The 18,461-nt window shown below is 40.5% G+C and overlaps 1 protein-coding gene across 3 annotated transcripts in view; it reads right to left on the bottom strand.

Annotated features, from left to right (window-relative positions):
- LOC143030918 (uncharacterized) overlaps positions 1-18,461 on the bottom strand; it is a 117,458-nt gene that overhangs the window by 17,061 nt on the left and 81,936 nt on the right. For all 3 annotated transcript variants that reach the window (XM_076194170.1, XM_076194172.1, XM_076194171.1), the window contains 3 exons: positions 9,562-9,747; positions 7,272-7,435; positions 2,711-3,224 (listed from right to left, as the gene is read on the bottom strand). In XM_076194170.1, coding sequence (XP_076050285.1) covers positions 2,711-3,224; positions 7,272-7,435; positions 9,562-9,747 — 864 coding nt within the window. The remainder of the gene's footprint in view (positions 1-2,710; positions 3,225-7,271; positions 7,436-9,561; positions 9,748-18,461) is intronic.

Genomic DNA, 18,461 nt, shown 5'->3' with positions numbered 1-18,461 from the left:
AAGTAAAAGAAGTGTGGAAGGCGGAGGTGGAAGGAGTGAATATGAGGGGGCGTCCTAGGGTGAGATGGATGGATGGGATGAAAGGGGCTTTACAAAAGAGAGGAATGTCTGTAGAGAAAGGACGGGAGAGGACAGAAGATAGGGGTGAATGGAGAAGGGTTGTGTATAAATGAGGCTGTGATGCATGAGGGGGAGTGGGTGGGGGATGGGGGGTGAGGAAGTATATATGAGAAAAAAAATTGACGCAGCCCGAAGGGGTTCTCCCCGTCTTCTCCTTTCCTGCATGAGGGGACGGAGAGGGGGGGTCGCCGAATTTATGAAGCGGCCTTGTTGTGGATGTGCTGTGTCTTGCGACACTGCTTCTGAGCCAGGGCAGTGGACAGGATGCAGGGATGACCCGTCATCCAGGAGTTGCCAAGATAGGAGGGAGGGAGGAGGGTGGAGGGGAGTGGAATATAAGGGAAATGAAATGGGTGAGAGTGATTTCTATGCCTTTTACTTTTTGGCTACCCCCCTCCCCGTGTAAGGGGGAAAAAGCCTTTGGTATATGTATGTATGTATGTATGTATGTATGTATGTATGTATGTACGTATGTAGTGACTGTATGGTAGCATGCAGCCATTGTTTTAGTGAATGTTTTGGGGTGTCTATGACTATTCCTCTTTGTGTCCATCGTGGTAAGGGGTGGTGGGAATTCTACCACCGTGATTCCCATGTGAATCGTAAAAAGTGACATAGAAAACGACCCAGAAGGTGTTGTTCTATTCCTGTATATTACAACTAGGTAAAATACACACACACACACACACACACACACACACACACACACACACACACACACACACACACACACACACACACACACACACACACACACACACACACACACACACTGACTAGAGTATTCAGGTCACTAATGGAGATATATTGCATTGGCAGAAGAGATCTCTTGATTAAGGATGGGAGAGTTTTGAAAAGGTAATTGAAACAAATAAAAAAAAAAGACCACATGTGTACAAGATGTGAAGAAATACAGTTTTCCTTATAGATGCAATTGGAGGCCATCATTGTCTATATATGCTAGGCGATTTTTGAAGGCCATCAGGGCTCTTGACAGGTTATGTCGGTTGGAACAACGGCTATCTCCTACTGATTAGCAACCTTGCGGGCTTTGAGAGTTTAGAGTCGATGTGTATTCACTATACTGACAGGCGGCGACACCTAACAGGAGTCTGATAAAAGAGGTAAAGGTAAAGTATGTTCACTCGTGATTTAAGGTAGCCCCACCAAGGGGTGGGGGTAGGGGGTTGGGTTTAACCCATTAAACTCCGATGACAAGATTCTTGTCATTTGGTCAAATAAAACAAAAAATCATAAAACACCAAAATGTTTGATCAAACACCAGAAAAATCCGCCGTCAGTCCTCCTCGCTCCGCGCGCTTGCGAGCGAAGCGAGGAGGACTGACGTCATATTTTTCTGGTGTTTGATCAAACATTTTGGTGTTTTATGATTTTTTGTTTTATTTGACCAAATGACAAGAATCTTGTCATCGGAGTTTAATGGGTTTAAGTCATAAAGGTCAAGATTATGAAACCGAGCCGACCACCCAACATCGGCACGGAACGAGATCATCCAATCCAGAAATATTTCCTTAGGCGCTTGCAATGATCGTTGAGCTGCGTGCAACGTAGCCCAAGCTTTCCGAAACCACTTGTCGAGTTTAGTATTATTCAAATTGTGGGGGCAGGAGATAGCCGCTGTCCCAAATAACATGAACCGTCGAGCCACAGCTGTCTTCAGATTTTGCCTCCAAGCGTGTATAGACAATGACATCCACCATTTGGAGCATGCTATCTTTATATATATCAAAAATATAGTAATAATAATAATGATAATAACAATAATAATAATAATAATAATAATAATAATAATAATGATAATAATAATAATAATAATAATAATAATAATAATAATAATAATAATAATAATAATAATAATGATAATAATGATAATAATGATAATAATGATAATAATAATAATAATAATAATAATAATAATAATAATAATAATAATAATAATAATAATAATAATAATAAATAACAATAATAATAAAGAAATAATCAAAAAGCTAATGAAGCTTCATGTACGCAGATGGTATTTTGAATATCTCTAACAATTTAGGTTTCATTTATCTTTAAAATGAGGGAGTTATTTGAGAGGTTACTCTGTACTTATTTCAATAAAATTCCCTACAGTTCAAATGGGACGTGTCTCGCTCAACCAACCATTTTCATTGTGAGTAGACGGCCCCAGCGTCTCACCAGATCACCAATGGATATTGCACCTCATTTCCTTTATTGTACGTACTATAGTAACTAACAACGTAACCTTAGGGTAGCTGTAATTTCATTGAAATATATCTAATTACACATTATTGGAATAATTACATTGTAGTCTACTTTGATGTTTAAGTAATTATGACTTATTTCTCATTTCCAAGATTCTTTTCACCTAACTGAAATCCCAACTACACCCATGGATTTGTAGTACACAGGAAGAACATTACATAGTTTACTTAGATTAAGCAAACTGTTAGACGACATTTACAGTTTTTTTTTTTAATTACTATCATGTCAGTCTTATTATTCGTCTTTTGCTGACTTAATTTTTCCAACCAGATTGCTTTTTAAATACATTAAAATTACTCACGGAAGATGGATGTGGTGCTAATGAGTCTTCGTCGGTGATACCATCTGCAGACGACATCAAGTGCGGAGATGCTTCCTCGTCTTTGAAATGGCCCCTAACGACACCCGCTCTTAGGTCTCCACCTCTCAGCCCTGCGGTAAGAGAGACTGGTCCAACCTGGCGTTGGTTGCCACAGTTGGGTACTTCATCGCTGCTGCTACCACTTACGTCGAGACCATCCCTAATATCAGTACTTTCACCCACATCATCAACTTTGTCTGGTTCTAGCCAACTCGACAAAGCCTTCTCTGCTGCTGCCAAGCGAGACTCCGTCTCCCTCTCTCCCTCTTGTGGCTTAGAGTCCAGTGCCGCTCCTGAACTATGTTCGTGCCTGCCATGGACGTTTGGATTACAAATTGGCGGTGGATGCCTACGGTGTTGTAAGGGCTTTAGTGGTGCTTGAGACGGTAGCTGGACAAGATGACGTGGCTGCAGTGGCGACGGCTTTGTATAGGGTCGTGATAGGCCAACAGTTCTGGAGAGAAAAAAGTCAGTTAATGCAATCAATTGTAACTACTCTCAATATTGAATGCCAATGATACACATAAAGATGTGTGCACGCAGTAAAATATGCCTATCGTACATTGCAATTAATAGTAGTTCAAACAGAAAAATAATGCTCCAAAGGCACATTGACTATCCTGATGTGTATTATTTAAATATACCACATCAGCTCTAGTGCTACGAATGTGGTGAACAGAGTCCCCACATGTGCTTCTACGCGATATTTTGGCTTATAGTACCGTTGCTGCAGAAATGGGATGGACAAGGAATTTATATGTTGTGTAGAAATATCTGGCCTTCGGCCTTGTATTACTATTGTGTAGGTTAAGTCCATATTACGCCTGTACTACAGGCATTTGTATCCTCATGAAAGCATAACTTTGGCCCTGCCGAGCCATGTTCCCTTGAGGCTGGATCCTTCACTACCTTTCGGTACGCAGGGTGTGTATATAAGGAGACAGGTTTTGGTCTCCATGGTTCAGTTCTCTACCAGCGGTGCTTGTCCCCATGTCCACGCGGTCACTTTTGCGGTTAGGGCAGCCTCGTAGTCCGACCGCCTGACCCAGCCTAGGTCAACACTCTCACTAACCAGAATAAAACCATCAAACTTACTCGAGCTTCATTCACTCCCTCGTCACTTTAGTCTAAGTAACGTTCTCGTATTGTTACACGACCTACAGGAAATAGCATGAACCAAGTGGGAACCGTAGTGTAGAATCTGAATAACAAGACGACAGTGAGACAAATGAAAATATAAATTTTAGTGATCTCGCCAGTACAAACTATGATAGCCTTTGTAAGGAGAAAGCATGTAAATGTAAAATGACTGTATAATTTTAACAAATGCTGAAATATTGGTTATTTTTATCTTTATTTTCAATTATTCTCTTATGGCCGAATATATTTTATTTCAAAGGGCGTCTCCCTCCTCAACTTTTTTTTTTTTTTTTTTTTTTTTTTTTTTTTTACTTTCTTCACATTTTATTTTTGTTTCCATTTTCCAGGCAATCATTATGCCACGGAAAAGAAAGGGTTAAGGGTTAAAGTTAGGTAATTTATAGTGTGGGAACACGCCACTACTGCAGTGTCCCCCTAAGTCGCGTAACATTTTTGTGATATAAGAATTAATGTGATTAAACAAACTATTGTATGTGTCCATAAATATTATTTATATTTGTGAAATTAATGTTGCCACAAACCATGATACCTTTTGTAAGAAGAAAGCATGTAAATGTAAAATGATTGTATAATTTTACCAAATGTTGAAATATTGGTTATTTCAACTTAGTTTCAGTGCGGGCGGAAATTGATTATTCCCAAACTTCTCCTAGGTTTTCGCAGATAAACCCCTATAACCATATCTATTCTGAAGATAAATAAACGAGATACATTTCATCTCCTTTTAGCTGCAGACATTTATTGTCAATACACACACACATGCACATACACACGCATGCAAAAGAATGTGTACATCCCGATGGCGGATTGGTAAAGCACTGGCCTCACAAGCCGGAGAACCGGGGTTCGATTCCCCGGCCGGGCGGAGACAACTTGGGTTTGTCTCCTTTCACGTGTAGCCCCTGTTCACCTAGCAGCGAGTAGGTACGGGACGTTAGTCAAGGAGTTGTGACCTTGCTGTCCCGGTGTGTGGAGTGTGAGTGGTCTCAGACCTACCCAGAGATCTGCTAATAATGAGCTCTGAGCTCACTGCCGTAGGGTGGTGTCTGGCTGTCTCGAAAAGAGGCTGCAGCAGATCCGAGGTGAATACATGATATTTGTGTTTGTGTATGCATGTATTTTCAAACTAGGGTTTCCCAACTTACGGGGGGGGGGAGCACACACCTGGGAGGAAGACTGTTTAAAGCTATATTTCATTTCCCCCAAAATTATTTTGGTTAGGGTTAAAGTTAAGTGGGGTATGGTTAGGTTAGGGATTATTCACCAACTCGCAGCAACGCGCGGGTAATTTGGTTAGTATACATACATACATACATACATATGTATATATATATATATATATATATATATATATACACATATGTATATACTGTATATACATATACATATATATATATATATACATATACATATATATATATATATATACATACATACATACAGACATACATGTATGTATATATATATATATATATATATATGTATATATATATATATATATATATATATATATATATTTATATATATATATATTTTTCAAATTAAAAACGAAAAAAAAAAATCACTCAAATATCCGTTTATCTATATGTCTACTAGGTCAAATGTTCGGTCTGTCAAATGTCCGTCAGCTAAATGTCCACTCGGCCATATGTCTGCGAATTATCCGTCAGTCAAGTGTCCGTCGGCCATCCGTCCGGCCACGGGACATATATCACGTCCCTGAAGTGGCAGGACATCCCTCTCGGCGACAAGAACACCAACACTTCTGCGACATCAACTAATGGCGCAGTGGCGGATCCAGGATAAAAATTTGGGGGGGGGGGGCTAACCTGAATTCCTTCCTCTGAGTAGTCTGATGTATCAGAAGTCTGAGGTATACTTAACTTAATAATGTTTTTCAGATTTTTCTGTATTTTAGACATATATAATAGAATGTATATTCGTTTTATATTGTTACACGCTTGTGCTAGTCAGTGATAAGGCACTGGCACGCGTATACTCTCGCATAGAGAGAAATTATTACAGGATCCGTGTGTAGTGTTAGTGCACATGGACAACACAACACAAAACAATCATATAGGTGACAATACAGGTATGTTAAACGGCCAACGAACGTGGTATATCTCCTTTCTATCCCTTTTCAGCGCAACTGAGACACAACCCTGGCAACCCTACAACACGCGCAGCACAAAACAGATAAATGCCAAACACAGCACAATTCCGCCCAAATACCGCACACATGCTGTTAGTTTATTTAATCCCCGGACCTGGCAAAACATCAGAAAGTACTAAAATGGAGTGAATGACATCCTTACAATGATTCATGGAAGAATTTTTTTTTTTTTGGGGGGGGCTTCAACCCCCCACCCCACCCACCCCGGATCAGCACCTGCAATGGCGGTCCTATCCACATGTTCCCTTTACCATTCTCCCTGGATACTCTTTTCCCCCTTTGTAGACACTGCAAACGTAAGGCCCTACAAACCCCCACCATTCTTCATTTGCGTCTTTATTATTATTTTAATAAATTGTTCGCTAGTGTCAACAATTGGCATCACTTTGGAGGTGGAACAAATATTACCGTATAGGCGTAGATTATGGACATCTTGGATATTACATTGGAACAGTGGAGACGAAGGGTCTCAGAAAAGCTTTTGACATTAAAAAAGTAGTAAAATAACCATTAAAACGCGAGAAATAGGCAAAAAAATAATTAGAAAATGAGAGGTATTCTGAGATAGCACAGGCTTGGAAAAATATGAAAGGAGGACAAAAGTGTTGGCAAATTCACAAATAAAGTAGTAAAGCAATTAACTAGAAAGGAGAGTATTTAGAAAAGGGGAGTAAGGGAGGATAGTAGCTAGAGGCGTAGCTAGGTTTCGACAAGTGAATGGTTATATTCCAACCATAACAGAACTCTGTATTGGATTTCAAATAAAGGAGGCAAACAGGTGGAGAAAAGGTCTATCTCGGGGAGTCAGGAAGGCCAGACCTTCCTAAGCCCACCTGAAGCTACCCTTAAGAAAAAATTAGATAAATTTATGGATAGGGACGACAGGTTGTAAGGGGTATGGAACTACCTAATGTAGACCTTATGGTCTCTTGCAGTCTCTTCCATTCATATGTTCTTATGCTTTACCACCAGTGATAGTGGTACGAAGTTGTGTACGGGGATTTTGTAGCTTTAAATATATCTGTTTGACTACATATTCCTTGCTAATGCTGATGTTAGTTAGTCTACTTCCCTGACCTCCAGTGAAGATTGGGTTGCAACCAGGTACCTAGTTACTTTATTTAATTGTAGTCTATAAGCATTCGACTTTCCTTTTCTCATCCTCACCTTTCTGCATGAGATACTGATGTCTTCTTGGTCACAGCAGCCGTCGAAGTCTGCACCTGTGGACTGTCCGAGGTGGACAGGGTGGTTGTCCTCGTATCTCTGGTGGAACGAAGATGTCCCATACAGGACTGACCCGTGAGCGCCTTCCATACTGATTTCAGTACCTGTCCAGGAATTTGAGGTTATTATTAGATAGATAATATTGCCGTTTACAAGCCTGCCCTACTCTCCTCTTAACAATTTCAAGGAGATGGCATGCAAATTAAATCGACATCTTATTCTGAGGTTCCAGTAAAACAAACAAAGTGCTAATATGTTAAGTGTCCCGATTATTCAAGGAACTTTAATGACATTCTTACGGACCAAGTCACTAGTATTTCTTTTATGATCAGGGACTAATTCCCACTCAAAAAAATAAATAAATAAATAAACAAATAAATAAATAAATAAATAAATAAATAGATAAATAAATAGATAAATAAATAAATAAATAAATAAATAGATAAATAAATAAATAAATAAATAAATAAATAAAAAATTATCACATTCAACTTGTACGCCTCCGTTTCGATACCTGCCTTAAATATTTCTTTTGCCACCTCCATGACTCAATCTCTTCGGTGCAATATTGTCTCCAAGAATAATGGCTGATTATAATCGATTTTGATTGCATGGTTCAGATTTTGACATATATAATAAAGCTAAATTACTGCAGAAGCATGTTACTCCATACAAAATGTTTTTGCCCTATTTGTGGTAATAACCCCGGTTTTGAGGAACGTTCTTTAATTGTTCATTATACCGGTTGGGACATTTAAGTATTTTGTGAGCAATAATTATTGCTCACAAAATACTTAAATGTCCCAACCGGTATAATGAACAATTAAACAACATTTTGTATGGAGTAACATGCTTCTGCAGTAATTTAGCTTTATTATATATGTCAAAATCTGAACCATGCAATCAAAATCGAGTTCAAAACAATTCATGCATATTGTAATGACATATAACAGCATTGTGACTGTAGAAATATATTTGTAGACTTGCGTTTTGTATCGAGGGTATGGAATTATTTTGTTGGTAGTAATTTAAACCTCCCAAACTGAATCTGGAGAATAGAACAACTGACTTAGAGGGCTAATGCTGGAATGGACTGGGTGATAAGTAATTGTGGCTGATAGCGGGAGTATGATTTTTGTTTTATTTGACCAAATGACAAGAATCTTGTCATCGGAGTTTAATGGGTTAATATGGCGTCCTATTTTAGTGTCATCCGCAAACTTACTAACATCACTATCTATCCCATTGTCCAAGTCGTTTATATACATAATGAACAATAAGGGACCCAAAACCGTGCCCTGGGGAAATCCACTAGTAGCACTCCCCTATTTGGATTTTACACCGTTAGTGGCGACCCGATGTTTTCTGTTACTAATTCAAACACTTTTCCTCTTATGTCATGGGCCTTGATTTAATTCAGTAGTTTCTGGTGGGGCACATTTTCGAACGCTTTGCTAAAGTCAAGGTATATAACATCGTAACTATCATTGTTATATACCGCCTTTTAGACATCAGTGTAAAGGGATGATATATTAGTTACACATGACCTACCCTTGGTGAACCTATGCTGTAAATCACGAATCCCATTATCCCTATCTATTTGTTCCCTGATACTGATTGTTATAAATGATTCTAGCATTTTACCTACATTATCGACGTCAAACTGATTGGTCTGTAATTGTGCATAGGAGATTTATCAACTTTTTTAAATTCGGGAACAACGTTTGCCTGCCCCCAAGAAATATGCACGAATACAGTGTCAACCGACTTATTAAATACTTCCGTTAACTACTCATGGATTTCAAATTTATACTCTTTTAGCACTCTTGGCATCTTTTCGTCTGAGCCCGGGGATTTTGTAGCTTTAAATATATCTGTTTGACTACATATTCCTTGCTAATGCTGATGTTAGTTAGTCTACTTCCCTGACCTCCAGTGAAGATTGGGTTGCAACCAGGTATCATATCTAACCTCTCTTTTAAAAATGCTAAGAGAAATGTTTTTGGTGAAAGTTCATCCCTTCTCCATCATTTCCCATCTTCAATTGTAATCATCCATATCAATCCCACTTTGCTCTAAACTTGTCTTCCTCACTCCTCCCTTCCCCCAGTTAACGTATCCCTATATTTGCCACTTTCTTTCTCAGTATATATGCTTCTCTTTACTAGTTTCTATTCCTCCGTATCCACCACTACCGTTCCGATTGCAACTACATATTACGTAGACTTACCTTTCTCTTCAAGTCAAAACCCAAGAAGATGAAGAACCCTTGAAGACCATTGAGAATGATGAATGGGTACCAGCACTCGCGCACATCTCCAAGGGCTGCCACGAAGCCAAAGACCCAGGTTAGTCCCTGGAGTACTGCAAGTCTAACGTATAGTTTGAGGCGGATGCGCTCGCGGCGACTTGGTACCTAGGCAGAATGTTTACATATATATTAGCTGTATCCAAATTTCCACGAAGTAGATTTTTGGAGTATCTAGCTCAACCTAAATAAAACATGTTTGTTAGTAAATAGAAAACATACAAGAATTTGTTTTGGAGACATGCTGATTTGTCAAATATCAATAAAATAATGTAACGAATGTTGAATTGTGGTGAGTTTAGAAATATATCTTATCATTTCTTCAATACCGACCTCAGTGTATTGATAGTGTAGGACGAAATATCACGGTAGGATATAATGTCAGTGGAGGACAGAATATTATTTTAGGAAGGGATGCCGGGAAGAATGTCAGCGAACGACTGGTGGCCGGTGTGGAACACGGTGACGTAGGGGTACAAAGTGCAAATAAAAGATCGAATGACCGTGAGGGGCAAATGTCCATGAGGCATTAAATGTCAATGAAGGACCAAATGTCAATATAGAGCAATGTGTCAATAAAGAACAAAATTATAATGTAAGGCATGATGTTGAAATACAAAACGTGTCAAAAAGAAATAATCACGAGTTTCTTAACACCATGAACTTTAATGCTCGTAGTATTAGGAATGAATGCCAAGAAATACAGGCGTATGTCAAAAGTGAAAATCCTCGATATGATAGGAATAACCGAGACATGGTTAAATGGAAAAGAGTTTGAAGCTGAATTTAATATTGCGGGGTATAGATAGAAACCACAAGAAAGGTGGGATGTTCTGTTATACGTTAAAAGCAATGCCTGTATTTTAGAGAAAGTAAAACAGGATGCATATGATAGTTTGTGGGTAGAATTGACCCAAACAAATGGACAAAAAATGAATGTAGGTGTAATATATAGGCCAAAAACATGATCAATAGCAGACGACAAACTGTTGTTTCAAGAACTGTCTAGTTTCTGCAACCGAGACTAATTGATGATTGGTGATTTCAATTTTACTGACATTGATTGGATGGCCCTTGAACATGGCCATATAGATAGAAGCTTGATAGATTATCTCGGTGACAATTACTTAATTCAGCATGTAAAAGAGCCCACAAGACATGGAAACCTACTCGATCTATTGATTACTAGCCGTGAAAGCATGATAACCGATGTAGAAGTTGGTGAATCTGTTGCAAATAGCGATCACAGCTTAAGCAAGGTTTACACGCTACGATAAATTGTAGAGATTTATTGTAATGAAAAGGTTGTTACAATTTGTCATTACGTGTAAACAGGAGATCGTAGCGATCGTAGCGATCGTAGCGATTTATCGCTTCGATCTCCTGTTTACACGTAATGACAAATTGTAACAACCTTTTCATTACAATAAATCGCTACAATTTATCGTAGCATGTAAACCTTGCTTTAGTTAGGTTCAAACTGCTAAAAATTTTAGAATAGATACTTGTGTTTCTAAAATACCCGATTTTAGCAAAGCTCAGTTCATAGGATTACGCCAAGAGCTTCAGGTTACAGATTGGGAGGCAAAATTAAGCGAAAGACCTGTAGATCAGATGTGGGAAATATTTTAAAATACGCTTAATAAGATGATTCATACTTACATTCCGTTTAAGGACAGGCTCTCCCAAATCAGGCTCACCCAAAATAGCTCGACAAAGAAACTGAAATTAGTATTGCTAAAAAGAGACAGGCTTATAAAAAATGCAAGTGCGAAATGAATATCGCTGATAAATCCAAAGAGAATCCCAAAGAATTCTATAGTTACATTAGAGATAAAAAGGCTATTAGGAATCACATTGGCCCACTATTATCTGCTGACGGTCAACTTGAGTATTCAAACGAAGGAATGTGTGATATTTTAAACAACTATTTTAGCTCAGTATTCGTAAATGAAACACCTCAAAGTGAACTCCAAACTGAAACCTGTGAAAAATATAGGGTGAACTTACTACGGTAAATAAAACACCAGGGCTTGACGGTTGGCATCCAAGAATCTTAAAGGAAATGAAAAATGAGATTGTTGTTCCATTAAAAATTATAAAAAAAAAAAAAAATCCATCATATCCGGAGATGTCGCATGAGAATGGAAGCTAGCTAAAGTTACTCCAATATTCAAAAAAGGTGACAAAAAGAAATAAGATAACCACAGGCCTATAAGCTTGAGTTCAATTATAGGAAAAATTATGGAAACTATAATCAGAGATGCTATCGAACATCATTTAGAAAGTAATTGTTTGATAAACGATAGCCAGCATGGATTCAGACGGAAACGTTCTTGCGTGACTAACTTACTCGAATTCTACAACACAGTCATCTCGAATTATGACAAAAGAAACAATATAGATTTAATATATCAAGACTTTGCAAAACCTTTTGATACCGTCCCCCACGAAAGGCTACTTACTAAATTAGCTTCACACGGAGTAAGTGGCAGCCTATTAAGTTGGACTAGAAATTGGTCGAATGATCGAAAACAGTTGTTCTAAATGGCAAAACTTCTAAATGAATTTTTTTTTACGAGTGGAGTTCGTTAGGGTTTCGTTCTTGGGTCCCTTTCATTCGTAGTGTATATAAATGATATAGACCACGGACTAAAATCTATTGTCTCCAAATTTGCTGATGCTACAAAATTGTGCGGAATGGCAAATAATCACTTAAATCAATTAGATATTCAAGAAGCTTTAGATAAATTACAGCAGTGGTCTGAAAAGTGACTAATGAAATTCAACACGAGTAAATGGAAGATTATGTATATAGGAAAAAATAACAGTAAGTACGATTACAAGTTATTTGGAAATTCGTTAACAAAAGTGTATAGTAAGAAGGATCTAGGGGTAATTATCAGTAACGATTTCAAATCATCTAAGCAGTGTATTTCAGCCTCTGAGAAAGTAAATAAGATCCTAGGACTGATTGTACGATCCTTTGACTTCCAAAGTCCATATCTCATTAACAAGCTATATAAAACGTTAGTTCGTCCACATTTGGAAAATGCTGTTTTCGTATGGTCACCGAATCCCATTGACATTGACAGATTGGGAAAGTACAACGGCGAGCCACAAAACTGATTCCAAGTATACTGTAAATAATAAATCATACGAAAATTGACTAAAACATATGAATCTGTTTTCCCTAAAAAAAAAAAAAAAAAAAAAAAAAAAAAAAAAAAAAAAAAAAAAAAAAAAAAAAAAAAAAAAAAAAAAAAGCGTAGACTTAGAGGTGACTTGTTACAGGTTTTTAAGATTCTAAAGGGGATTGACAACATCAAATGTGACAAAAAATTTACACTGAATGAGAAAACGACAAGAAATAGTGGTCTCAAATTGTCAGGAAATGGATTTAATTTGGAAGTAGGTAGAAACAACTTCGCCAGCCGTGTAGTTAATGAACGGAATAGACTCCCTGCAGAGGCGGTGCAATGTAGTTCAGTTCGGAGCTTTAAGATTCGTTTAGATAAACATCTAAGCAAGATGCTGTAATGACTGCCATTTATCTTCATATTATTTGTTTATTTGTTTGTTATTGTCTGTTTGCTTGATCTTCACTTATTATCATTTATCTGTCAATTTATTATTATTTATTACTTATTTGTTTGTTTCTTATTTAAACATACCTATGCATTTATTTATTTTATTCATCATTATTATTGTTAAAAAAAAAATTATTCTATTTTATTATTATTTTTTTACTTTATTTTTTGTTATCAATATTATATATATTTTTTCGCATCCGACATAGTTATGGACCATAAGGTCTCCTGTCGGCATGCTCCACCTTTGTAATCCTTTGGCATGAATAGAATAGCCTGACAACAGCCAGAATTAAAGGTATTATGCCATCTAGTACAGAAGGCTCTAACCCTTAGTATCCGAGAAAGAGCGTGCCGCAGAGATGAACAGAATATCCTCGCAACGACCAAAACAAAATCAAAAGGATCACCAGGAAGGAAGGTGCTAAAAGCACGGTACTCTATACCCATGTTTTCATAAATATGAGAAATACTGAAACCATCAATGATAATTTTTACTGTTGTTTTCAGTACGTCGAAGGTAGTTCTTATATATGATTTTTTCCATTCAGACCCCAAAACAAGGGGCAAATTAATGTCAGACGCTGGTGGATGTGTATACTCTCCCACGACTCCAAAGTCTGTTGGATTATGAATACAACGATACCTCTCTTCGTTGGGCTCCGTACTTGTTGGTGGTGTTGGACGAATGTTTATATCTACTTATATGGCATTCAGACGTGGTGGTTCTGGTGGGAATGAACTTGCAACTTGTCCTCAACAAATCCACCAAGCACACATCGCAAAGTGGCCGGTGTAATGCATCTCTATGTATGGACACGTCGAACAAGACCTGGGGTGAGCCTCTTGTGGGATTTCTGTGCAGGTACCTGGAACATCCCTTTTCTCTCCAGGGCCAATCGAGTATCTTTTTTACAAGTTCAGCAGGCTTAGAATCTCTCTTTGAGGTGAAGAGACCGGGTAGTGTTGTGATCATTTACTACAACTACAACTGATCAAGCCGCAACAATATGACCCATCTTAACCCATTAAACTCCGATGACAAGATTCTTGTCATTTGGTCAAATAAAACAAAAAATCATAAAACACCAAAATGTTTGATCAAACACCAGAAAAAAACGACGTCAGTCCTCGCTTCGTGCGAGGACAGTCCTTCGAGAGGATAGTTTTTCCTGGTTGGTGTTAGGGTCATGGTTGCTGGTTTAATAATACATGAAACTACGCCCTTTTCTGAGAGAGGTTGGGGAAGTTGTGAGTAACTTGACGAACGGAAAGTCAATTGGCAATTGCAACATCAGTACAGAATTGCTAAAAGCCTAGATGAGGTCAGACGCTGTCTACCGTTTTCCAGTCCTGTGCCATTCTATCTGACTGGAAAAGAGGTTGGCAGTCATTAACTGGGGAATGAAAGGGGACAGACAGGATTGCAACAATTACCTTGGGTTTACATTGCTCAGTCTGCCGAGTAATCGATTTGTCCATAAGTTATTGACGCGTTTTGGTTTTGCCTTCTAAGCTCCCAGCGGTTTGAATAGTCTAGGATCACGACTGTTAAGTCAACAAATGAACGGATCCTAGTGTTTTGTGTTCTTATGGAGCGCCGACGAGTTTCAGCAGGGGTATTTTGCAGCCTGTGTTAATCTTAGTGCATCGTGAGGTACTCTGGGATCTGCGAGAATTATTAAAACGATGCCTCGCATAAACTGTGGGACAGAGAATGTTGCAAAGTGCAGAAAAAGCGTGTCCAGATTTTTTTCCCTGTTAATTCAGTAATACTAGTATTTCGTCAGTAATTATTAGCGCATCTACCTTGGGACATAGTCATCAACCTTGACATTGTCGATGATCCTGTGTTTCTTGTAGGATAGCTAGATGTCCTGTTTATAATCCTTGAGTCACGGCACGAACAGACACGTACTTGGGTATTTACTGCATGATAAAAGGGAGTCATAATTTAAGGACTGTTTTGACGCCTTTACTGACCAGAGTCTTTTATGTTAGAGTTTAAAAAGCCATATTCGTAAAGGAATGATGATACGTTTGTATTACAGCTGTCCTTCCTTTATGATGTTCCCTTAAAAATGCCCTTTACCACCTCTACTGGACTCCACCTATGATAGTGGGGAGGTGGGAGAATTCTGCCACCGTGTTTCCCATGCTCGTCGCAAAAGGAGACTAAAAGGGACAGAGTGATGAGACGATCTTGCATTATGTACGTTCCTTCAACGAAAAGTTAAGGCATAAGAGATTCTGGGAGGAATACCTCAACCAACACCATAGTAAGTGGGCTATTGAATGTGTGAGTATATGGTACAGACGAAAATAAAAAATAAGAGATTCGTGGTTTGTTTGGAGGAAGGAAGAATGATGTGTTGGAGATAAGTGAATCTAGGTTGAAGGAGATGGGTGAATTTGAAATTGGGGGTAGGTGTCCGAAGAGATGACTAGGCGAGGAAGGGAAAGATGGTAAGTGCTGGATTGCTGGTAAGTGATGAGAGAGGAAAGTACGTGGTGAGGTGGAAGGAAGTATCTGCGAGAATAATCTATACGAAGATGAAGTTGAGATGGGAGATATGGGTTTTTGTGAGTGCATATGGGCTGTAGTGTTCTGTAGCCAACACGTATAATTACCCCTTCAGGACCCGTGATCGCAGAGTACGGGATAAACAATAGTCACCCCTTAGAACATGCGTCCGACTAAACATACATTCGACTAATTTTAATTAATATAATAACAATGTTCATTATAATAACTTAATTTATTTTGTAAATAAAACAAAACATATCCTTCTACATACTGTAAGAAGCATATTTATGTATTGTAAATAGATTTTAAATAATTGTATACCAAAGACCAAGAATCCAGAATTTCGCTACAAATATTGTAAATACCATCATCACCATTTCCAATAAACAGATCAGTCATGGGATTGACTTTAAATATCCTAGCTTCCTCCAAGAAGGACAATTGTAGTAACCACTACATTTGGTGACCCTGGAGTGACCGCCGCCAGCCCCGCCCGCCGCCAGCCCCGCCCGCCGCCCTGCCGTGACCAGCCCCGCCCGCCGCCCTGCCGTGACCAGCCCCGCCCGCCGCCCTGCCGTGACCAGCCCCGCCCGCCGCCCTGCCGTGACCAGCCCCGCCCGCCGCCCTGCCGTGCCCAGCCCCGCCCGCCGCCCTGCCGTGACCAGCCCCGCCCGCCGCCCTGCCGTGCCCAGCCCCGCCCGCCGCCCTGCCGTGCCCAGCCCCGCCCGCCGCCCTGCCGTGCCCAGCCCCGCCGCCCCGGGTTGTCCTGCCCGTTGACCCAGCCTGCCCATCCCCGCCAACTCGGACTGCTCTGACCAACCCAGCTGCCCACGAACATCGCTGCATACTAATCACGTAAGCATGACGTTAACCGAGCTAATCTCCAAACTCACCCTCCAGGTTAGCGCCCTCCAAGAGCAGGTTGCCAATCTTCAACAACGACCCCCGTCACCAAGATACTACCGCAACCGCTCTAGGTCTACATCCAGAGGAAGACCCAAGCAAACATCAGGCGTCTGCTACTACCATCGTCGCTTTGGACAAGATGCGAGGAAATGTACACAGCCGTGCACCTTCTCACCGTCACCGTTAAACACGATGGGCGAACGCTAACGGCGCACAGCGTTCGCCAACATACATCGAAACTCTTCTTCGTATTTGATCCACTCTCCAACACCACATACCTCATCGATACCGGAGCTGAAGTCAGTGTCCTGCCTGCCACAGCATCCCAGCAATCACTGCCGCCGATGTCTTCCCTCTACGCAGCCAACGGCACCAAGATACCCGTTTTCAAGAGGAAGACACTTCAGCTAGAACTCAACCTCCGCCGATCCTTTGAGTGGACCTTCTACGTTGCATCAGTTTCCCAACCCATCCTTGGCGCCGATTTTTTGACCCACTTCGATCTCCTGATCGATATTAAAAATCGCAAGCTCCACGACCCCCTTACATCGATGTCATCCAACGCCAGGCCAACAACCGGAGTAAGTAGCCAACTTTCAACCATCAGTGCTGATAACAAGTTTGCTTCTCTCCTCAGGAACTTTCCTGCCTTGACACAACCTTACTCCACGACCACGACTGTGAAACACCACGTAGTGCACCACATAGAGACTACGGGACCTCCAGTCTACGCCAAAGCCCGTCGTCTGGCTCCGGAACGCCTCAAGCTAGCCAAGGCAGAACTGGAAGCCCTCATGCGTCAAGGTATCATTCGTCCAAGTTCAAGCAACTGGTCGTCAGCTCTCCACATCGTCCCCAAAAGCAACGGCGACATCAGGCCATGCGGTGACTACCGCGCCCTCAACTCACGAACTGTGATGGATAGGTACCCAGTTCCCAATATACAGGAGTTTTCCTCACACCTTGCAGGAACTCGCGTATACTCCCGGATCGATCTTGTAAAAGCCTTCCATCATATTCCGGTCAACCCGCCTGACATCCCCAAAACAGCTGTCACAACACCTTTTGGCTTGTTCGAATACGTTCGAATGCCCTTCGGCCTCAAGAACTCTGCCCAAACTTTCCAGAGATTCATGGACGAAGTCCTGCGAGGCCTGCCTTTTTGCTTCACCTACATCGACGATGTGCTCATCGCCAGCCCTGACGAAGCCACGCACCAAGACCATCTGAAGCAAGTCTTTACCCGCCTACAAGACTACGGCATCCACATCAATCTCGAGAAATCTGAGTTCGGTGTGTCATCCATCAACTTTCTAGGACACACCGTCACACCTTCAGGCGTCACCCCTGTCTCATCCCGCTGCGACGCCATCCAGAGTTTCCCGAAACCTACAACACAGCGCCAACTCAAGCAATTCCTTGGTATGTTAAATTTTTACAATCGTTTCATTCCAGGCTGCGCTCAACTGCTCCAACCGCTCTACTCCATGATCAAGCCGTGCAAGAGGGGACGTTCCATCGTACTCAACTGGGACGTCGAAACTGATGCAGCTTTCATGGCAGCCAAAGAAGCACTCGGGAATGCTACCGCCCTTAGTTTCCCTATTCCTGATGCCATCACTTCCATCTCGACAGATGCCATCTCCATAGACCGCGCCAAGCCTGCATACCTCCTCTCGGACAACGAACAAGATCCTGTTGCTCTTCCGACACCTCCGGACACACGGGCTACAAACCACAAACACACTACAAAGAAAAAACGGATATCGTTCCTCCTGCCTCGTCACTAGGGGGAGAGT

This window comes from Oratosquilla oratoria, chromosome 12 (assembly GCF_046742065.1).
Source record: "Oratosquilla oratoria isolate Oo_2021 chromosome 12, ASM4674206v1, whole genome shotgun sequence".
Taxonomy (NCBI): Eukaryota; Metazoa; Arthropoda; class Malacostraca; order Stomatopoda; family Squillidae; genus Oratosquilla; species Oratosquilla oratoria.
This window is presented reverse-complemented; position numbering and strand designations above follow the sequence as displayed.